Consider the following 23,270-nt stretch of genomic DNA (forward strand, 5'->3'; position numbering starts at 1 on the left):
GAGCCTATTACTTTAAACGGAGACGGGAAAACTTTACACCAATCATAACTAAGATATGCTTGACTAGAGCCACTCAAGCTCCACCTAAAAGATAGAAAATAATATAAATTGCCCCAAGAGAGAGGGGATGTTAGGGAAGATACCACCGTCAGGGGAGATACCATCCCGAGGACATACAACATCCTTAGGACCTCCTGACTCCTGGGATCAGTCGACGGGCTGAGCCTCTCTTCCCCCCCATTGGGACGCCTTTGGGTGAGATCTGAATATTTGCTTATAAATCTCTATAGAGTCTTTGATCCTTTTAACGCGTTTATTTCTAGGCTGTGCACCTGTAAACACCTGTAACACATGTAACATCTATAACATCTGTAACATCTATAACATCTGTAACATCTATAACACCTGTAACACCCATAACACCTACAACACCTATAACACCTGTAACATCTATAACACCTGTGTATTTCATGCAAACTAGCTTGCTTTTGCAGATAGTCACTATCACTGGCAATCCAAAAGAACCTGATTATCTGTTGCTGTAATAAACCATACTTGATTGCATTGTGATAGCTCTCATTAATGCAACTAGGGTGAGGGTGGTTATCCATGATAGTTCAGTGTTCTGAATCTACCCAGACCCCCAGATGGTTAATGCATTTTTGGTGAATGTCTGAACGGACCCCCAGGTGGTTAATACGTTTTTGGTGAATGTCTGAGCGGACCCCCAGGCGGTTATTACATTTTTGGTGAATGTCCGAACGGACGCCCAGATCGTTAATGTGTTTTTGGTGAATGTCCGACTGGTTCAGTACTCTGAATCCAACCGGGCCCGTAACGGTTAATCAGCTACCCCCCTTTAACGCGACACCAAGGCTTACAGAGTTTATCAAGAGCTAGATTCTAGTACATGGCTTTATTTAGGTCTCAGGGAATGTTTCTGTACTACTAGTCTTTGCGCCCATCTGCATACCTTTTTATTTTTGTATAAGCATACACATTGTCTTCACATCCACTTTTTAAAATTATGAATTAACATACTGCAAATTAGTGATTCAACACAGTAGAAATTTCAGTGGAAAAAACCTGAAAGTTTATGTTTGTTCTTACCCATCTGGTGGATTGAATAACAGCAAGCCTTCCTGTCGAGAAAGCATCGTAGGATTCTGTGATATTCTTCTGGTTGTTTTTTGTGTTTTTCCCATTGCCAATCTGAAAGGAAAAATTGATATAGAATAAAAAATGGTGACGTTTTCATTACACTGATCAAATGTCTAGACAGCAGAAAGCTTTATAATGAGATGTTAAAAGACATTTCAATTCATCTTGAATATTTACATTTTGTGTAGAGCTCCTAGAATTCCAAGCTTGTTATTTATCATCAAGCTGCCCTTTATCATCATAGGCTAGATTGTAAAACCAGGGAAAATAAAACAAAACAAAAACATCAACTGCAAACATATTCTGACGGATCATGCTGCGTGTTGATAGCCATTCCAGTATCTCTGAGCTTCCAAGATTATTTAAAAGTACAGGCTGTGTTTAGACCTTGTTGGATTTCTAAGCACCCATTAAATAACAACATAAGATCCATACAGAAAGTCCAAACACTCCACTGGCAGCATCCTGGGATGTGACATGCATGCTTAAGAGCTTGCACCAGGGGGGTTTGGACCTCGTGCTGCTGACAAGTGAGGAGTGAAGAGAAGGGTAAGAGCACTGTCCCACGGTGGCAGGTTTTCCCTTGGCCTCAACTTGGGTGTTACACTAAAAGGTTTATAAAATAATGGCGACAGGATTCCCCATTTGTTCTCCTTCTATGCCTATTTCTCTGCTTCAGGCTGGGATGATTTCACCCAGCTGAATATGAATTGATTCATTAGGAACTGTTACCAGGGCATCAAAGAAAGTCTCACTAATAAATTCAGGGTTTGTGCTTTTAATGGAGTACTTACGAAGAAGCGTCTGCAGACAATACCGAAGTTCCCTCAGGACCAGCACTCACCTCTCCCTAAGTGTCTGCAGATCAGTGCTTGGGCCAGCATCATCTGCCCGCATCGCAGCATACATCCCCAGCCAGCGTCCGACGAAGGACCCGTGCCTCCTGTTAGGAAAGTTCATCACAATCAGTGCAGGCTTTCAACTGGGTGCAGCACCACAGAGGACATTTCAGAGTGCTAGAAAACAGATAGGGCTGCTGAAGCCTCCATGAACTGTCCTACAGATAAAAGGCACAGAGCAAGACTTTGGTTCCATGCTGTTGGTCTAATTCTCAACTCTGCATTGCACAAATGAACAAAATTCATTTATTCCTTGTGGAGCTGACTTACTCTTTTCATTCTTCAAGCAGCATTCACAAACCATTTACTGCATGCTATACAACATGATCACCTGTTTACATACAGACATAAATAAACACTGATTTTAATAATCTTCATGTTTGCATAAACAGTTAAAATGATGCTCAAAATGCGCTAATACTCTAGAAATATTTTCCCAGCCTACGATGCCATCACTTATCTTGCTATTTAATTTAGAACAATGCAGCAAATCTGCAGTATACTCACCAATAGGCGAAAACTTTCTTCTATACGTAAACCACACGTAAACCACAGTAAACCACACGTGAACACACCTTGGCTTATTGTCTGACTTTGGCTTATGGTGCGTCTGTTGCTGTGTCCAGCACAGTGCAGCCCCTAAATTGCTACCAAAACCTTGCCACAAACCTCAATCCCCCTCTTAAAAGAGACCCTCTTGTTTGTTGCCCTTCTTTCGACACTCTCTAACAGGTTTATGTCTTCATACATATATATACAACAAAACATCAAAGAGCTCAGCAAGGTCCACCAAGGAAAGGAAGCAATGCAGGAGAAAGAAGACAGGACAACAGGGAGAATGGGCAGCATAAGGGAGGAGGCAGCCAGTGGCCTTAAAAACAAAGCCTAGAAAATATCTTCCACTAGTGGGACATAGTGAATTGGAGCTCTGGGGTCTGCATCTAGAGATGTCTTTTCTATTTATCGTCTTGTTGCGGAGATGGGTCCTCTGGCTTTGGTTGTGTTTTTTCTTGTTGGGCAATTATCTCCCAAGAAGAACCCCCTGTTGGACAGAAAGGTAGAGGTGTGCTCCAGAAACACAGTGATGGCAAGGAGTCCTCCACTTCATTCTGGCATTTTTTTCCAGCTGGAAGCATTCCCAGTTGTCAACGGAATTGGTTTTGAGGAGTAGGAAAGACAGCATTGCTGGATTTCTGCTTTCTCCTCCATCCTATCAGACCACATCATGAGAGTTGTCTTTGTTTGATGTTCTTATGTCGCGTTCTGTTATTCTATATTTTTTTCTCTCTTATGTGATTTTATGTTCTTCTGTTATGTTATGTTCTTATGTTCACAACAGGACTCCTTGCCAACACCGCCTCACAGACACCTGGGCCAAAGAGCAGGGCCTTGAGCGGCTAGCTCACCATGACAGAGCTCATTTCCTTCCCAGTAGCTGCCAGGTGCCCTCTGGGGGCATTTCGGGGCTACAGCATGGGAAGACTTCCTTGGGGTGGGAAGCCATTGGGCTAGGAAATGGGCAATGTTCCCTAGGAAGGAAATCCCTGGGAAGCAAAAGCCTTGGGATGGGAAGTCTTGAATGGGGTGGGTACCATTCCCTGGGGAAGGAAGTGCTTGGAGAAGTCCTCCAAGAGAGGGGAATTCTTTGGGACAAGGTCTCTTTGGCTGAAGAAACGCTTCGTGTTGATAGGGCAGATTTCGTCTGGGTTGCTGGGAATGTGCCATGCGGTGAAATGGCAAGGATGGGCACTGCCGCTGAGGCCGAGAAGCTGGTCCTGGGCTGGGCAAGCCTTGGGCCGGGCAAGTGGTGGTGTGGAAGCGTCCTGGGCATGGCAAGTGCTGCGTGGGAGGGAAAGCCTGCTGGGGATGGCCAAGTCTTGCGCTGGGCAGCCTGCTTGGCTCCAAAGCCTGCAGTCCTCCCCAAGATGTCGGCGAGGGGCTGGTCAGCCGTTGGGACGGAACCCCCGTTGCCCGCGTTCCCCAAGCAACCGCCCCACTCTCCAGCCACCATGGCAGGTCCAGCAGCCGGCTCTCGCTCCTCCCAGGGCTGCGGCCCTGCTGGCGAGCCCAGCGCCCCAGAGCTCAGCCCAGCGCCCTTTTTCCCACAGAGGGTTTCCCCAGACGGCTTCTGCGGGTTGCGCAGACGCAAAACTCCCCCTTCGTCGTCCCAGCCGTGCCGCCAACGGTGGCTGCCTGGCTGCTTCCCTCCCTCCCCGGAGCGATGGCGCTGCCCTTGCCTCCCCAGGTACCCACCCTCCCCTCCGCACTGCCCCAGGCCACCGTCTGGCACGTGGTGCCGGGGGTCCAGGGGCAGGTGCTGCAGCTCCCCGCCAGGGTGCAGCTGCCACCTGGGGGGCACCTCCCAGCCCAGGGGCACCACCTGCAGCTTGGGCAGCTCCCCGCCGCCGCCGTGGGGCAGCTCCCTGCTGTGGGGCAGCTCCCCCACAGCGCTCCTGTGGGTGCCCCCAGTGTCTCCCAGCCCCTGCTGATGTGGACGGGGACGCTGGTGCCCCAGGATGGTGCTCCCCTCTGCTTGGGGCCCAGGGCCGTGCTCCATGGGGAGCTCCTGCACCCCGCAGGCACCTGCCTGCTGCAAGCCCCTGCCTACCCCGGCCCCCCGCCACTCCTTGTGCCGGGGCCTCCGCTGCGGGGGCAGGCGCTCCCCGCGCCCCGCACCCTCAGCAGCAGCCGGGGGCAGCTGCCGGAGCCCTGCTTGCATGCCGTGGGGCTCAGCGAGGACCAGGGGCCCCCGCTGCCCGGCCCCACTCCCCCCGAGCCTGCCCAGGCTCCAGCGACTGCCAGCACCCAGACGGCGACGCCCGACGGTGAGTTTGGGGCTGGCCCAGCCGGCCGCTGGGCGCCCCACACCCAGGAGCCATGGCAAAGCTGGCAGCGGGGGATGCTTGGGGGATTGCATTGGCTTGCTTTTTCCTCAGCGGCGACACTTGCAGAGGTGCCTGAGGAGCCCCTGGAGCTGCTGGAGTTGGGCCCCGATGCCTTCGCCGAGGCCTTTCCCCAGCTGGCAGGGGACAGCCAGCAGCTGCAGCACCTGCAGGACCAGCTCCCGGCCGACCTGGACAGCTCTGGCTTGGAGGAGCTGCTCAGCTGCCTGGATGCCGTGGAGCCCCAGGACGCCTTCGCCGCTGTCCCCAGCAGTCCTGTCCTCAAGCGCTTCCTCTCGCAGCTGCCCGACCTCTGCGAGGACATCGAGGAGCCCAGCACACAGGGACTGGCAGCCACCAGAGCGCTGGGTGAGGTCCCCTCAAGCCCTGGGCTGCACCCCGACAAGGTGCAGGCTGGGCGGGCGCTGCAGCCCCCTGCAGCTGCTGTGCCGCCACTCAGCTCCCCCCTCAAGCCTGCAGCCCGGCCCCAGCTCAGGAGAGCCCTGCCCAAAAGGCCCCCCCTGCAGGAATTCATCCCTGCCCGCAGGAGAACCCTGCCCCAGCCTCCCTTGGCTCCCCTCAAGAGGCGCCCCGACCCTGACTGCCTCCCTGCCCGCAAGAGACCCCTGCCCCAGCCTCCCCAGGCTCCCGTCCAGAGCCCCCCCGACCCTGATTTTCTCACTGCCCTCAGGAGAGCCCTGCCCAAGCCTCGCCTGAGTCCCCTCCAGAGCCCCCCCCAGAGCCCCCCCGACCCTGCCCGCAGGAGACCCATGCCCAAGCCTCTCCCCAAAAGGCCCCCCCAGCAGGAATTCATCCCTGCCCGCAAGAGAACCCTGCCCCAGCCTCCCTTGGCTCCCCTCAAGAGGCCTCAACTTCTCCCAGCCCTCAGGAGAGCCCTGCCCAGTCCCCCTCGCAGTCCCCTCCAGAGCCCCCCGCCTACCCCTGCGCCCACCGGCACCAAGTGGGGGGCCAAGCACCCCGCGCCCACCAGCACCCCCAGCACAGTGCAGAGCTCCCAGCACAGGAGGCTGACGTCAGACAAGACACCCGGCTAGGAGAAGACGCTGCTGCTGCTGCTCCAGGCTGGCCAAGGCTCCAAGACGCTGTGCCAGGGTAAGATGGGTGGCCAAAGCGCGCTGGCTGGCAGCAGCAGCCAAGTGGGCAGTGGCAGGCAGCAGCCGGCGAGCGACAGCACCAGGGCGCCCAGCAAGAGAGGGCAAAGCCCGGGGGCTGCTGGGGGGCAAGGAGCAGCGGCGCTGCCTCTCCGCAGAATGCTGCTGCTGCTGGAGGCCCTCCCCATGAAGCCCCATGCCCGTGCCTGTGCCGTGCGGCCCCAGGACAGACTCTGGCCCCAAGCCAGCGGGGCCAAGATGCTGCAGCGCCAGCAGCCGGGGACAAAGACCCCCAGCGAGACTTTGCAGCCGCTGGGGGCCAGGGCCAAGGCGCTGGGGCCAGTGCGCCAGCCGCCCTGTGTACAGCCGCAGCCCACCTCCAGCGGCCCCAGCAGCATGCGACGGCCCCGCCGACGCTGCCAGGCTGCAGCGCTGTGCCCGCTGCACCCCGGCACCCAGCTGACCACAAGTCCCAGGCACTGCTGGCACCACCAGGCAGCACGGCGCCAGCATGGAGAGCTCCCCTAGAGCAGGCGCCCAGAGCACTGGGCCTGCCAGCCGCGGGGGGCCAAGCGCAGAGTCCGGCTCTGCCCACGCAGCTGCACACGCTGCAGCGTCCGGCGCAGCCCTGCGTGCACTACGTGCCCTGTGTGGGGCCCTGGAAGGGCTGTGACGTGGCGCCCACGCCGCTGGAGGAGCAGGAGGCCAAAAAAATCACAAATACAAAAAAAAAAAAAGAGGAGGAGGTGGCCAAAAAAATCACAAATACAACAAAAAAAAGACGATGAGGAGGAGGAGGTGGCCAAAAAAGTCACAAAAACAAACAAACAAAAAAAAGAGCAGGAAAAGCAGGAGGAGGCCAAAAAGTCACAACTAGAAAAAAAAAAAAAGAGCATGAGGAAGAGGAGGAGGCCAAAAAATTCAAAAATACAAAAAAAAAAAAAAGAGAATGAGGAGGAGGAGGAGGCCAAAAAAATCACAAATACCAAAAAAAATAAAGAACATGAGGACGAGAAAGTGACCAGAAAAATCACAAATACAAAAAATATAAGAGGAGGAGGAGGAGGAGGCGGCCAAAACAATCACAAATACAAAAAAAAAAAAAGAGCATGAGGAGGAGAAAGTGGCAAAAATATCACAAGTACAAAAAAAAAGTGGTTGAGGAGTAGGAAGTGGCCAAAAAAATCACAAATACAAAACAAAAAGAGGAGGAGGAGGTGGCTAAAAAACTCACAAATACAAAAAAAAAAAAAAGAGCATGAGAAGAGGAGATGGCCAGAAAATCACAAATACAACAAAAAAGGGGGATGAGGAGGACGAGGTGGTGGCCACAAAAATCACAAATACAAAATAATAAGAGGAGGAAAAGGAGGAGGTAGCATAAAAAAATCAAAAATACAAAAATAAAGAGACTAGTTCAGATGAGGACATACGTATCTGTCTAGATTTTTCACAGCTCAAGAACCTAGGAGAAAAGGGGAAGAAAAGCCAGTGGATGCCCACGTGAAGAGGCCTTTGCTGATCCGCAGGTATAGTCAAGTTACACCTGTCTTTGAAATATACGCCCCTAGTTTAGGCTTATCTAATCAATTAAGGAGAAAAAGGGATCTAAGCAGCCAATTGGAGGAAAAAGAAAACACACTGCACTTATGGTTGATTCCTCTTGAGGAGTTCCAGATGAAACAGAGAACAGGATCTCAAAACTTATTTTTACAAACTGCTGCTCCTATTCCTGTTCCCACAGGAACTGACAGTCCAATAAAGGGCTTTAGACTTCATTAAAGTAGTCCTGTAAGTACCGTTTGTAATTATAAGGAAAGATCTCTGTGCTTTTCAGTGCTGTGACATGCCTACATATCAAAGCCTTTTCACGAGCAAACTGTGTTGGCATTTGGACTGGCTTTTTAGAATGAAACCAGGGCTTTCAGTGAATAATCCGGTAAGAGACATCTGAGAGTCAGCAGAAGTAAAAGCACTGCCTCTGCTTCTTGCAAAATCCTAATAGTGCAGCCCTAAAAACAAAGTTGAACCTTCCCCAAAACGCTGAGAAATACAAACACTGAGAAGTTACAGACACACACAGATCAGCACTAGTTTACCTTCTGTGGGTCAACGGGCTTTGCAAATTCCCCAAAATGTCTGTCAGTGGCAAGTCTGTGAGTAACATCCCTCAAGAAAATTCTAAGTTCACGCAAGGTATCCTCCTCTTCCTCCTCCAGCATCCCTACTTCTTCCTCTTGTGGCTTCTGAGGCTCAGCTGGTGGTGCTACAAGCAGGACTTCCAGTGTCCGATGAATTTCAATTAATCAGGAAAAATTAGTCAATTTACAGTACTCAAATATAAGCATATGACAAATTAATGACAGAAAATGACCACCAAAGCAAATCCCAAAGAGCTAGTAACTTCGATAGGAAAGTTTTAGATGTACTTCTTATATCCTCCTTACCTGTTTTCTTTACAGGAGGCTTAGCCACTTGATTTAGAATTAGGTCCTCAAAAAAAGCTGCTCTCGCTGCCCTACCAGGCAACTCAGTATTGCACACTTCTCCAAATTCCTTATTAAATAATTTTTGGATCTAAAGCAGAAGGAGGAAAGACATTTCAGATTTAAGGCCACAAAAACTCATCTTCTATTCCAAAAAGATGAGTACCTTTTAAAATGAATAATAACCTGAAGAACACAAACTGAAAAAAGTTGTCTTCCTGGCCTTAAAAGGCTACATTTTCACAGGCTGGCACGGCAAATTCAAATATCACCTTTAAGAATCACCTGTAGAATTAAATCTTGGTGAAGGGATTGTACGCTACACTGATAAAGTAATGCCTTTCACCACATCCAACATCGCTTCCTTTGTATTTACTTGCCTTGCTGCATCCTTTACTTAGAACCTTTATGGCTATAGAGGGAAAAGAAAGGCTTCAGCAGACAAGTGAGGGCTTTTTGCTGAGTTTTTATTTCTCTACCAAAAGGTGTCTGAAGTAGCTAGTACCTCTACGTCTTCCTCCATTTTCAATTTCTAGTATTAAAAGGTAGGTAAGGAATTTCACTACTTATTTTAGAAGGAATTTAGAACCTGTACAAAAACTTCTGTGGGAACTCAAGCACTTTCAAAGCAGTTGATAATAAACACATCTAGGTAAGACCTGTTCTCTTCCCCCAGTAACTGAGACAAAATAATCGGAATGAGAACAGCGTGTTCCTGTTTTGGGCACCTTCCCTTAATGTAAACTCTCAGAAGTCAATGAAGTTCTGCATGTACTTTTACTACAGTCTATTTAGGAATACAACTAGAATTCCATTCCAAAGTTACTTGAGCAGAAATTGGAACTCAGCTTTCCAGCTTGGAAAGCTTTGGCCTATATGAAGAAAGAAACTGATTTTTTTTTTTTTTTTTAATCAAAGTGTTTCAATTCTCTACTAAATTGCATTATTAGCAGTTTACCCAACATAGCATGGAATGGCAGACTGTCAGAAGAAATCTCTTCAGTAAAAACATCCTCTTGTCATTTCAAGCACTGCATATTCTTGACTGAACCACTTTGTAGCCACCGGAATTATTGTATTAATTTATTATTTGCATGCATGAGAAGGGGGTGAAAGTCACTTGCTTGACTCAGAAAAAAACCTTAAGCAGATGCTTTCACAGTATTCTTTTTCTCTAAGCAAATTTTAAGTGATTTGTTAGGGTGCCTGAGTAATAACAGTAGGCATTTAAGAAAGCGCAGCATTTTGATGCTGAAAGCATTCATAAATTACAAGAAACTGAAGAAATAGTAAGAAAAGTATTGACAAATACCTCTTCTGGGAGATCTGAGTGACGTACATCAGACGTAGCAAGCAGCAAAACTGGCGAAAATGCTGGAAGAATTAGAGTTAGAAAAGTAAGTTTCAAGGCAGGTCCAACGTTGTCCCACCATAAATGGATATCTGGGACATAAATTATGCTTGGTGCTGTCTTCTGAACATTTCGGATCAGCTAGTAAAAAGGAAAGCTTGGGTAAGAAAACTAAAACACGTAGAATAACCTGTTAATACATAGCTACATAGCCACCTGACTGCCCCATGAAAGGAAACTATGTGAACAGAGTGGCAAGCATCCTTTCACATAAGGAATTTCTCTGTGCACCCTTTCAGATTACCAGTATTCGAAGAACTCTAGTCAGAAGATGGGAAGGATATATTCAGGCAGTGGCTAGACACCGTAGCTATATGGCTACAGCCACAATCTTCGCATAACAAAGAAAGGAAATGTCCCTCTTATGGGACACATCAGTATTCAGTCGTGTAACATGTCTGTCCTTACTTGTATGGCTCTCAAATGTTTCCACTAAAGGTAAAAATATTTTAAGGTAGTGGTGCCAAACAATAAAATGGATTTCCTGCCTAAAAGTAAAAACACCAGATCTGTTTATTTTTTCTAGTTAAAACCACATCAGCGTGCAAATGAAGCGTTTTGTGAATGTTAATGCTTTTATTGCACATACTGCAACGGCACAAGTTGTGTATGTCCGTGTGAAAACAAAATAAACAGAAGCCCCAAACCTTGGTTGTCTTACTAATATAATTTAGAAGAAGGCTACAAAAAGTAGCCGACGTGCAGTCTGATACAGAGCCATCTACTGGGAGCACACAGTCTTAGGAGGCAATGAGAACTACTTTCTGGATCCCAGGGAGATGAGCAGCATTTCTTTCCACAAAGAGATGTTTATTAGCAACACCGCCCAGCTTCCTGAGCTGCTAGCAACATTGTCACTGTAAAATTGGATATGGAAAATGTGGACATGTACAACATCCAGATTGTTTGTGGTTTTGTCTAAAAGAAAAGGGGATTTTCAGACAGAAGCAAACGTCCCAGCACATTAAAACAAGGCCACCTCCATTACCAATGAATTTTGCTCACCTTACTTGCAACTCGATTGATCCTTTACATACAGTCAGTGAATCCGATGAGAATAAAAAGAAAAAAGGTACCTGTCCGCAGATTTCTTCTCGTGGTGCGACGTTTGTAAGCAGAACAGAAAGGTCCAGGGTGTGAACGGGAAACTTCTCCAAAGTGTGCAACACCGCGGGTGCCACGTAAGAAACCTGGCCGTACCCTTCTTTTCCTACTATTAGCAGACGGGGCCGGCGTGATGTTGGTTCGCAGAAAGCACTCCTAGAACAAGAGTTAAGAAAACAAGTTTATAAATGAGGTGCTGAATAGACACACACAGATGTTCCAAGTAATTTTCCTATAGACTTTCTTTTCCATCCCCAAATAATCCAAATGGCAGCGGTACATTAAATACATGTAAGATTTCCAGTTAAGTTATTCAGTCATTCCAATTGTTTCATCTTCTTCCCTTGTGTTTCCTATTCTTTACTAAACCAAGACTGCAAATTAATTTCTTTGCAATCTTGCTTTACTACTAGGAAATAAATTTGTGAGGAGCATTTGTTTCCCCACTACAATCAGGCTGTACCTTTGCTGGCTTAAATCAAAGATGCTAGAGACTTCGCCTTGCTCTAGAGGACAGAAAATCTTCTGGACAGCACAGCAATAGAAACTGAGAAAAATAACCGATCCAGCTGTGACAACATGATCTAACTTTCCAACAGTGGGCTTGCATGACTTCCATACTAAAATACCACAAGACTAACACAACTTGGTGGCTTAACAAATAAAGACACCACTCAAATTTTTTCTCAAGGTGTTTTAACAAGCCATTTCTCAGTTTTCTTTCTGCTACATAATTCACTACTGGTTTAACACTCCTGGAAAACAGAAGGGCAAAAGCTGGCAACACAAACCCATAAAGTTGGGGTATTTTTAGCTAAAAGGACAGACAGGACATTTATGTGGTCTTGAGTCTTTCAAAGAATGCCATGGATTAAGTCAGCGTGTTCTGGTAGTCTACGGATCACTTTGGCTTAGGAAGAGAAGCCTGGGCTTTTCAATTTGGTCATTCAGAGCAACTTCATTACAACTTTAGTCCCTTCACTCTTTCTTCTTGTGAATACCAAGCACCCCTTCAACACACAAACTTGATGTTACCCCTACTTCTACCACCCCTCGCACTTTTAACAGCTGGAACTGTTTACAAAGACTCAGCAGTCCTGAGAATTTAAACATAACACGGATCTATCTTTCTTTACCTGCTGAAACAGAGGCGTTTTTTCTCTGGTCTGTCAGGCATTCCATATTTTAATTCATCTCCAGAAACCAAGGATGCATTGTCATCACTGTCAAACATATCATCTTGTAAAATAGGATTTAAATGGTCTGAAAGACAAAAGAGGTTTGTTAACTTTCCTGAATAGCCTTTGTCTCTTTCTCTTACATGAATACAGCTTCTAAATCAGTGCCAAAACCCTTTCTTCATTTGAGAGCACACACTGAAAGCTATTTCCTAGAGTTCATCCCACCACAGATCTAGGGAGATGGCACAAGGCCCTACAAAGCTGTACTAAGTCCCACTGATGTGTACGTATAAGGTACGCTACTATTGGTGATTTTTTTCTCCCCCTTAGAATAAAGGAGATTACGAACAATTTCTGCAGTTGCTAAATAGCTAAAAAAAAAAAAAAAAAAAAAAAGACCATTTCTTTCTGGAGGAGGTTCCCACAATGAAAGCACAGGGATTAAGGGTGTGATGGCCACAGAATTCCATTCATCTAGTAAATATCAATGCTAATTGATCTCACATGCACATGTATAGTACGATCTACAAACATTTAAATTAGGAGACTGGTTAAAAATGATGATAGCTAAAACAATATTTAGCTTAGACCAGTTATACTTGTATCCTGGTCCTGACATTCTTCAGAAAGGAATTAGAAACATTGACCTAGAAATGCTTCCCCTCCAAATATCTGAGTTTTGATTTTTTAAAGAAAAATAGGTGCCTTATACTTCAAACCTCAAGTCAACCTCTACAAATGCTAATTATCTTAGCTGCCGTCAGAAGCAGGATGCTTCAGTAGAGAACGCATCGTCCTTTACTGTGTATTGAGTCATTCAGGGCTTCCATTTGGCATTTCAGTTTCGAATCCAGAATAAAACCTATGCGTTATCTTCCAGACATGCCCAAAAGAAAGACATGCACATGCAAATAATAAAATTCTACCATCATTATGTCTGAAAGGTTTAAGTTGATTGCACAAACCACAAGTTTTTGCTTTAGCAGAATTATAAAGAAGTGGATGCTGTGGTTATACCTTGCTGTCGGTCCTCCTTTAGTGCGAGCTGTGCATGCGGGAAGATCTTCTGCACAACTTGTAAAATATTCGCTCCTGATCTTTTAAAAAGTGGCTTGAAAATGGGTGATAGTGCTTGTCCGGGTGAAACCACGATCCTGTTTGATGCCGGAACAACCTTCTTCAGAGCCATGAAAAAGTCCTTTGCTTTTATTTTAATAGAATTAACGTCTAGTAGCAACTTCTCCCTACTTGCATAAATCTGAGGATAGCATCGGCGTAGAGAGCACAGCGCAGCTTCAGTACATAAAGATTTGATATCTGCACCACAGTATCCTAACAGACAAAAATCAAACATTACATCAGTCAAGGCCCAGGTTTACAACATGCAACATTTAAAGAATTTGTAATGCCAAAACCAAACAGGTTAACAGGGAATTCAAAGTGCTACTGCTCTGCAGGGAAGTTTCATGTTGCGCACTGTCTGATATCCTGCGCTTATGCAGCTGAAGCAGACTCCTCATCAAAAACTATACTCTTGAGGAAGATGCCCCAGAACCACTTAACGTTCTCAGACAACAAGAGGAAAGACAACAAAGAGTAAATAGATGAAAGCATCTAACTCTGATTGCTATGAAGGCGTGCCAGCTGCCTTGTTGACTAGTTGTGCAGCAAGGCACAAGAGCTTGTACTGCCTGGTACAAGCAAAGGTGCTAAGGTTCTTTACAACTTGCTCACAAGCAAGAATCCATTTTGGTTTCAGTCTTACCAATGCATTTCTCAGCTAGTTCATCAAGCAACATGTCCGGTGGCTTAGGGGTCCAGTCACGAGTATGAATCTTGAAAATTTCTTTTCTAGCCTGGAAGCAAAATCATTGCGTTTTAGCTTGCCCCAAGTTTTCCTTAAAAATACCAACAAGAAACAAACAAACCAAAAAGCAAACAAACAAACAAACAAACAAACAAACAAACAGTCCTCCCTGAAAACCCCTCATCTATTAATACGCTTTTCTTATTTGCTCAACTTTCAAGTATTTTACAGTTATTTAATATACACTCTGCATTTTCAACCAGGAAATTGAATATTTCTTATTTGTTATACTGAACTTTTTCTAGGAACCTACAATGAAAGAAAAGGCATTTATAGCTTCAATAACAAGTTTCCAAACTACGAGACCTAATGACCCAGAGGAAAATACTGTAATGAAAAATTTATCCAGAAACATTTCTTTGTTGTCCAAAAATCTTCTCTAAAACTTAGCAAGCTTTCATTGTGACAGTCTCATTACTTCATCACATTTGCTTTTCAGGCACTAAATTCACAGAAAGCACTTCTGGCACAATGCTTCAAATTGCTACAATTACTATAAAGAAGAAAATAATTATGACTCAAACTACTACCACCGATCCGGGGCACAATCAAATGCAAACACGTCCCCTATTCATTCAGAAGTGAAGGATTGAGACCAAAAACACAACTTCATGATGAAAACACCCAAGTGGACTAAATACTTAAGCAAACAGGTACAACTTTGGGAATGAAAGGTTTGATTATAGAACTAACTATTTGGTGGTATCATCCTGACCATATATATCCAGTACCAGATTTGCCCTCCATGGAACAACGCAGTGTCTCCACATATCACTCTTTTGTTCAAGTTGTCAATTATTTTTTTTTCCTATAAAGTTGGACTTTGCCATGGTAGCACTAACATTCAATTTAAGTTCTCACCTCTTTATTTGGCAAGTTGAAGAGGAACTCTCTGCCAAAGCGTCCTGGTCTTCGTAAAGCAGGATCTATAGAATCCAGTCTGTTGGTAGCTCCGATTACCACGATCTCCCCTCTGTTATCTATGCCATCCATAAGCGTCAGAAGAGTTGAAACAATGGAACTAATAGAAAAATATAGTTTTTATTTACTGGTTCAGTAAATTTTATTACATTCCATGTGACTTTCTTGATGCCGGAACAACCTTCTTCCTAGTAGTCATTGAAAACTGGGAAAAAAATAGTCTACCAAGTTGGTTTTTTTTTGGTTTGATAATAAATCTGCAGACTGGTAAGTTGTCAAGCACTTCAAGACTGCTTGAAATAATCTCTACATTAATAGAAAAGGAGTACTGCACACTTCTGCTCAGGAAGAAAATCACGGAAAATGTAAACTTTGATTTTAGCTGTTGAATTTGTTGCAGTGAGATCTTCCTCATCGCATGATTCTGTTTGGATTTAAACCATAGTATCTATGGAGAGACCAAGATTAGGACAAGAACAGCACAGAATTCAGCATGAAGCCCATCAGGAGCTCAAGTTTGTATTCTTTGTATTCAAGTTGATCCTTCTCTTGCTGGAAGGACCTGCTTTTTGACTCTCCTTCTCTTCACTAGGAGCATGTTCCCTCTTGCTTTGGTAATGCTCTTTCTCAGTGTTTTTCGTCTCGTCCTTTGTACCTTGGCATCTCTCTGCAATAGCTGAGGAGGAAAGCTTTTTAGAGCTACATTCAGTGTCACACTTGAGAGAGGAAGTTTGCCGCAATTTCTCACCAGGCTCAGAAGACTCTTTGCCGTACAAAACGTTTTCTATTGAAATGAGTCCATCAACTTTTTTTTAATATCCAGCAGACTGTTAAGTCACCAAGCACTTCAAGACTGTTGGAAATAATCTCTACATTAATAGAAAAGGAATTCCTCAAACACACTGTGGCCGCTTACCTTTAATACACTCGTTGGATGAGACGGAGGTGTATTTCTTGCTTTCGCCTGCACTGGAAGGCTTCCCTTCCTTGTAAGGTTGTTTACTGCTCTCACTTCTGCATTGCTCACATGAAGAGCCATCTGGAGGATGGGATTCTTCCTTCTTCTCCCGTGTTATCTTCTGGAAACGAGGATCTAAGTGTTCCAAGGAGCCTTTCACTTTCCTGCTGTTTCTCTTTTTTCTTCTTTTTCTTCTCCTTTTTCTTCTTGTTTTACGCTTGGGATTGGCATTGTCAAAGTGGAGCACACAGAAACACAAATCGTGAAGTCTGAAAGAAACATGCAAGTTTAAAAGAGAAAAAAAGATGTGGCACTTGTTGCCTATATGAAACTTTATTTATTTTACCACAGGTGATGATTTGCAGCATGTCAGCTATTTTGTGGTGCTTTGTGCACACGCAACTTACTTTAGATGTAGCAAACTTAAGCCCTCAGATTGGAGGACCATAGGTCCTGGTTTGTACACAGATCATTAACAATGGCTAGCTCTGGAATACGTGCAAGCAGAAAAAAACTTTTAACCTAATCCAGAATGGTGTACGGATGTGTTTCCAACTATGTGGTCCAAAGCTAGTGCTCTGACACAATTCAGCAATAGCTTTCCTATCTTCACTGATCAACCTAACAACATGATCCCCAGCCAGCTGATGCTATCTAAGTAACTTAGAAACTACCAGAAAAAAAAAAAAAAAAAAGGAGAAAAAAAAAAAAAAAGAAGGAATACATGAGAAGCACCCAGAAAAGAATTAGGATAAAAAATGCGGAGTATGCTGGAATCCTTGCTTACTTGGAATCCTTCTCTCCATGTTTATCCTTAGACATCTTTTTCTTCTAGAACTTGTGATATTTTTTTCACCACCTAAAAGCTCCTTTTCTATCTTTCTGTCTTTCCTTTCTATTTCACTTTCACTACCTTCTGCATGGGTACATTTTCTTTTTCTGTTTCATTTTTCTGGCGACAGTTCTCCAAATGAGCTGACACAGGTGGAAGCGCATGTCTTTCACGAGAATGTCTTCCAGAATGTTGCTGAGATACCGAGCAACGATGCAAGTCTGCTCGGGGTGTGCTAAAGCGACGTCCATCTTCATCTCTCAAGAGGGAACCGTGAGGCCATCCACTTTTGTAATGATAATGCTTATGTGACCTGCCGTAGTAAGTTGCAGTCCATTTGTCAAAGGCTGCATCGCCGTGAGAGAACTTTCTCTCTCTACTGTCTCCTGTCGCATGAGGTGAATAGTAATCATTGTAATAGCTACATCTTTCCCATCTCCATGCTTCATCTCGATAGTATCTTTCTCTGCTCCAACTTCTTTCCCCTTTGGATCGGTAATATCTATTGCTACCTCGTTCTGATCTTCCTCCGCTGCCAGATCTGTACTTTGAATATTTGTCTGCTCTTCTGCCATTCTCAGGGCTGTTTCTTTCACCAGGGAAAGATCTGCACCTGCTTCCCTCCCAGTGCTCCTGCTTGTGACGCTTTTGCTCAACAACTTCCACGCTCTGAGAACACCTCCTCTTGCTGGAAGGACCTGCTTTTTGACTCTCCTTCTCTTCACTAGGAGCATGTTCCCTCTTGCTTTGGTAATGCTCTTTCTCAGTGTTTTTAGTCTTGTCCTTTCTACCTTGGCATCTCTCTGCAATAGCTGAGGAGGAAAGCTTTTTAGAGCTACATTCAGTGTCACACTTGAGAGAGGAAGTTTGCCGCAATTTCTCACCAGGCTCAGAAGACTCTTTGCCGTACAAAACGTTTTCTTTTGAAATGAGGTCACGTTCTTTTGATCTTCTTGGTTTCTCCTTGTCTCCACCGTCATCACATTGGTACTGTGCGAGGTATTCATCATTCCCAGTAGATTTCGGAGGGTCCGCGACACTGCACAAAATAAAATCACATTTCTCACTTCTGCTGAAGGACGTGAAGTTTAAGATTAAAACCTTCCAAAGGCAAACAAACAAACCAAAACCTCCGGACTACAAGAACACTCTCAAAGATATGCCATTTAGAAACCTCTCCTGTGATAATGACACCTTCTCCAGCTCCCAGAGAAAGTGTTTTTTCCCCTTTTGCTTCTGAAGCCATTGCACTATAAAAGCAAACGTATCCGTCTGGAGCCATATTTTGAATACCTTTCTGATACCAGGGAGGGCTATGTTTAGGGTTCCTCAGAAAGAGCGAAGACAGAGGGTCCAGTTGCATGTGGGGCTGCGTGAAGGCTCCCCTGCGGAGTTCAGTTGTACCCAAAGCCTTACTTTGGGGGCACTTTTGGATGGGCAAAAGGGGATTGGAATGTGTTTTCTGAGGCCCTGTTTTTAATTCGTCTCAGATTCCGGGTAGGGCTATGTTTCGGGTTGCTCAGAAACAGCAAACACAGAGGGTCCAGTTGCATGTGGGGCTGCGTGAAGGCTCCCCTGCGGAGTTCAGTCATACACAAAGCCTTTCTTTCAGGGCACTTTTGGTTGTGTGAAAGGGGCTTTGAAGGCATTTTCTGGGGGCATATTTTCAATTCCTCTCCCATGCCGGGTAGGGCTATGTTTCGGGCTGCTCAGAAAGGGAGAACACAGAGGTTCCACTTGCATATTGGGCTGTGTGAAGGCTCTCCTGGGGAGTTCAGTTTTACCCAAAGCCTTCCTTTGGGGCACTTTTGGTTGGGCATAATGGACTTTCTACGCATTTTATGGGGCCCTCTTTTGAATTAGTCTCCCATGCCGGGTAGGGCTATGTTTAGTGTTGCTCAGAAAGAGCAAATACAGAGTATCCACTTGCATGTGGTGCTGCGTGAAGGCTCCCCTGGGAAATTCAGCTGCTTCCAAAGCATTCCTTTGGGGGCACTTTTGGATGGGCGAAAGGGGATCAAAATGCGTTTTCTGGGGCCATATTTTTCATTCGTCTCAGATTCCAGGTAGGGTTATGATTCGGGTTGCTCAGAAAGAGCGAACACAGAGGGTCCAGTTGCATGTAGGGCTGTGTGAAGGCTCCCCTGGGGAGTTCAGTTGTACACAAAGCCTTCCTTTGGGGCACTTTTGGATGGGCAAAAGCGACTTCGTACGTTTTTTCTTGAGCCCTCTTTTGAATTCCTCTCCCATGCAGGTTAGGGTTATGTTTTGGGTTGCTCAGAAAGAGCGAAGACAGAGGGTCCAGTGGCATGTGGGGTTGCGTGAAGGCTCCCCTGGGGAGTTTAGTTGTACCCAAAGCCTTCCTTTGGGGGCACTTTCGGATGGGCGAAAGGGGTTTGAAGGTGCTTTCTCGGGCCATATTTTCAATTCCTTGCCCATGCCTGGTAGGGCCATGTTTCGGGTTGCTCAGAAAGAGCGAAGACAGAGGGTCCAGTTGCATGTGGGGATGTGTGAAGGCTCCCCTGCAGAGTTCAGTTGTACCCAAATCCTTTTAAGGGGGCACTTTTAGATGAGCAAAAGGGGCTTTGAACGCTTTTAATGGGGCCCTATTTTGAAATCTTCTCCGAATCCGGGTAGGGCTATGCTTCGGGTTGCTCAGAAAAAGCGAAGACAGAGGGTCCAGTGGCATGTGGGGTTGCGTGAAGGCTCCCCTGGGGAGTTTAGTTGTACCCAAAGCCTTCCTTTGGGGGCACTTTCGGATGGGCGAAAGGGGTTTGAAGGTGCTTTCTCGGGCCATATTTTCAATTCCCTGCCCATGCCTGGTAGGGCCATGTTTCGGGTTGCCCAGAAAAGCGAAGACGGAGAGTCCAGTTGCATGTGGGGCTGCGTGCAGGCTCCCCTGCGGAGTTCAGTTGTACCCAAATCCTTTTAAGGGGGCACTTTTGGATGAGCAAAAGGGGCTTTGTACGGATTTTCTGGGGCCCTATTTTGAAATCTTCTCCGAATCCGGGTAGGGCTATGTTTCGGGTTGCTCAGAAAAAGCGAAGACAGAGGGTCCAGTGGCATGTGGGGTTGCGTGAAGGCTCCCCTGGGGAGTTTAGTTGTACCCAAAGCCTTCCTTTGGGGGCACTTTCGGATGGGCGAAAGGGGTTTGAAAGTGCTTTCTCGGGCCATATTTTCAATTCCTTGCCCATGCCTGGTAGGGCCATGTTTCGGGTTGCTCAGAAAGAGCGAAGACAGAGGGTCCAGTTGCATGTGGGGCTGTGTGAAGGCTCCCCTAGGGAATTTAGTTTTACCCAAAGCCTTTCTAAGGGCGCACTTTTTGATGGGTGAAAGGGACTTTGAAGGTGTTTTCTGTGGCCATCCTTTGAATTCCTCTCCCATGACGGGTAGGCCTATGTTTCGGCTAGCTCAGAAAGAGCAAACAGAAAGGGTCCAGTTGCATGTGGGGCTTTGTGACGGCTCCCCTGGGGAGTTTAGTTGTACACAAAGCCTTTCTAAGGGGGCACTTTTTGATGGGCGAAATGGGCTTTGAACGCATTTTCTCGGGCCATATTTTCAATTCCTCTACCATGCCTGGTAGGGCTATGTTTCTGGTTGGTCAGAAAGAATGAACACAACGGGTCCAGTTGCATGTAGGGCTGTGTGAAGGCTCCCCTGGGGAGTTCAGTTGTACACAAAGCCTTCCTTTGGGGGCACTTTTGGATGGGCAAAAGAGGATTGGAATGCGTTTTCTGAGGCCCTGTTTTTAATTCGTCTCAGATTCCGGGTAGGGCTATGTTTCGGGTTGCTCAGAAACAGCAAACACAGAGGGTCCAGTTGCATGTGGGGCTGCGTGAAGGCTCCCCTGGGGAATTCAGTTGTACCCAAAGACTTCCTATGGGGCCATTTTTGGATGGTCGAAAGGGGATTTGAATGCGTTTTCTGGGGCCCTATTTTTCATTCGTCTCAGATTCCAAGTAGGACTATGTTTCGGGTTGCTCAGAAAGATCAAACACAGAGGGTCCAGTTACATGTGGGGCTTTCTGAAGGCTCCCCTGGGGAGTTCATTTTTTCCCAAAGACTTTCTAAGGGGGGGACACTTTTGGTTGGGCGTAAGGGACTTTGTTCACGTTTTATTAGGCTCTCTTTTGAATTCCTCTCCCATGCTGGGTAGGGCTATGTTTCGGGTTGCTCAGAAAGAGCGAAGACAGAGGGTCCAGTTGCATGTGGGGCTGTGTGAAGGCTCCCCTGGGGAGTTTAGCTGTACCCAAAACGCACCTTTGGGGGCACTTTTGGATGGGCAAAAGGGGCTTTGAACGCATTTTCTCGGGACATATTTTGAATTCTTCTCCGAATCTGGGGAATGATATTTTTGGGGTTGCTCAGAAAGTGCAAAGACAGATGGTCCAGTTGCATGTGGGGCTGTGTGAAGGCTCCCCTGGGGAGTTTAGTTTTACCCAAAGCCTTTCTAAGGGGGCAATTTTTGATGGGCGAAATAACATTTGAATGCGTTTTCTGGGGACCTCTTTTGAATTCCTCTCCCATGCTGGGTAGGGCTATGTTTCAGGTTGCTCAGGAAGAGCAAAGACAGAGGGTCCAGCTGCATGTGGTGCTGCGTAAACGCTCCCCTGGGAAGTTCAGTTGTACCCAAAGCCTTCCTTTGGGTGCACTTATGGATGGGTGAAAGGGGCTTTGAACTCATTTTCTCGGGACATATTTTGAATTCTTCTCCGAATCTGGGGAATGATATTTTTGGGGTTGCTCAGGAAGAGCGAATTCAGAGGGTCCAGTTGCATGTGGGGCTGTGTGAAGGCTCCCCTGGGGAATTCGGTTGTACCCAAAGCCTTTCTAAGGGGGCACTTTTGGATGGGCAAAAGGGATTTTGTTTGCGTTTTTTGGGGCCCTCTTTTTAATTCGTCTCCCATGCCGGATAGGGCTATGTTTCGGGTTGCTCAGAAAGAGCGAAGACAGAGGGTCCAGTTGCATGTAGGGCTGTGTGAAGGCTCCCCTGGGGAGTTTAGTTGTACCCAAAGACTTCCTCTGGGGCACTTTTGGGTGGGTGAAAGGTGCTTTGAAGTTGTTTTCTGGGGCCCTCTTTGTCATTAGTCTCAGATTCCGGGGAGAGATATATTTCGGGTTGCTCAGAAAAAGCAAACACAGAGGGTCCAGTTGCATGTGGGGCTGCGTGAAGGCTCCCCTGGGGAATTCAGCTGCACCCAAAGCCTTCCTTTGGGGGCACTTTTTATGGGCAAAACGGGCTTTAAACTCATTTTCTCGGGACATATTTTGAATTCTTCTCCGAATCTGGGGAATGGTATTTTTGGGGTTGCTCAGGTAGAGCGAAGTCAGAGGGTCCAGTTGCATGTGGGGCTGCGTGAAGGCTCCCCTGGGGAGTTTAGTTGTACCCAAGCCTTTCTAAGGGGGCAATTTTGGATGGGTGAAAGGGGCTTTGAAGGCATTTTCTGGGGCCCTCTTTTGAATTCCTCTGCCATGCCGGGTAGGGCTATGTTTCGGGTTGCCCAGGAAAGCGAAAACAGAGGGTCCAGTTGCATGTGGGGCTGCCTGAAGGCTCCCCTGGGGAGTTTAGCTGTACCCAAAAAGTACCTTTGGGGGCACTTTTGGATGGGCGAAAGGGGCTTTGAACGCCTTTTCTCGGGCCATATTCTGAATTCCTCTCCCATGCCGGATAGGGTTATGATTCGGGTTGCTCAGAAAGAGGGAACACAGAGTGTCCAGTTGCATGTGCGGCTGCGTGAAGGCTCCCCTTGTGGAGTTTAATTGTACCCAAAGCCTTCCTTTGGGGGCACTTTTGGATGGGCGAAAGGGGCTTTGAACGCCTTTTCTGGAGCCCTATTTTTCATTCGTCTCAAATTCCGGGTAGGGCTATGTTTCGGGTTGCACAGAAAAGGGAAGTCAGAGGGTCCCGTTGCATGTGGGGCTTTGTGAAGGCTCCCCTGGGGAGTTCACTTGTACCCAAAGTCTTTCTTTGGGGAACATTTTGATGTGCGAAAGGGGCTTTGACCGCCTTATCTGGGGCCCTACTTTGAATGTTTCTCCGATTCCAGGTATGGATATATATTTGGGGTTACTCAGAAAGAGCGAACACAGAGGGTCCAGTTGCATGTGGGGCTGTGTGAAGGCTCCCCTGAGGAGTTCAGTTTTACCCAAAGCCTTCCTTTGCGGGCAATTTTGGATGGGCAAAAGGGACTTTGTTTGCATTTTCTGGGGCTCTCTTTTGAATTCCAATCCCATGCCGGGTAGGGCTATATTTAAGGTTCCTCCGGAAGAGCAAAGACAGAGGGTCCAGTTGCATGTGGGGCTGTGTGAAGGCTCCCCTGGGGAGTTTAGTTGTACCCAAATCTTTTCTAAGGGGGCACTTTTGGATAGGTGAAAGGGGATTTGAATGCGTTTTCTGGGGCCCTATTTTGAATGCCTCTCCGATTCCAGGTAGGGTTATGATTCGGATTGCTGAGA

The 23,270-nt window shown here is 46.5% G+C and overlaps 1 protein-coding gene and 1 long non-coding RNA gene across 2 annotated transcripts; both read right to left on the reverse strand.

Annotated features, from left to right (window-relative positions):
• Positions 1–1,109: 1,109 nt before the first annotated feature.
• On the reverse strand, positions 1,110–17,849 carry LOC119716183 (uncharacterized). The gene is made up of 3 exons (XR_011803596.1): positions 17,699–17,849; positions 2,006–2,104; positions 1,110–1,212 (listed from the first exon to the last, which is right to left on the reverse strand). It is a non-coding gene; the product is annotated as an uncharacterized lncRNA (long non-coding RNA).
• On the reverse strand, positions 11,794–15,111 carry LOC113841616 (ATPase family AAA domain-containing protein 2-like). The gene is made up of 4 exons (XM_072023762.1): positions 14,965–15,111; positions 14,002–14,092; positions 13,254–13,568; positions 11,794–11,810 (listed from the first exon to the last, which is right to left on the reverse strand). The coding sequence occupies exons 1-4, from the start codon at positions 15,094–15,096 to the stop codon at positions 11,794–11,796; spliced, it is 555 nt and encodes a 184-aa protein (XP_071879863.1). The 5' UTR covers positions 15,097–15,111.
• Positions 17,850–23,270: the final 5,421 nt, after the last annotated feature.

This window comes from Anas platyrhynchos, chromosome 15 (genome assembly GCF_047663525.1).
Source record: "Anas platyrhynchos isolate ZD024472 breed Pekin duck chromosome 15, IASCAAS_PekinDuck_T2T, whole genome shotgun sequence".
Classification (NCBI taxonomy): domain Eukaryota; kingdom Metazoa; phylum Chordata; class Aves; order Anseriformes; family Anatidae; genus Anas; species Anas platyrhynchos.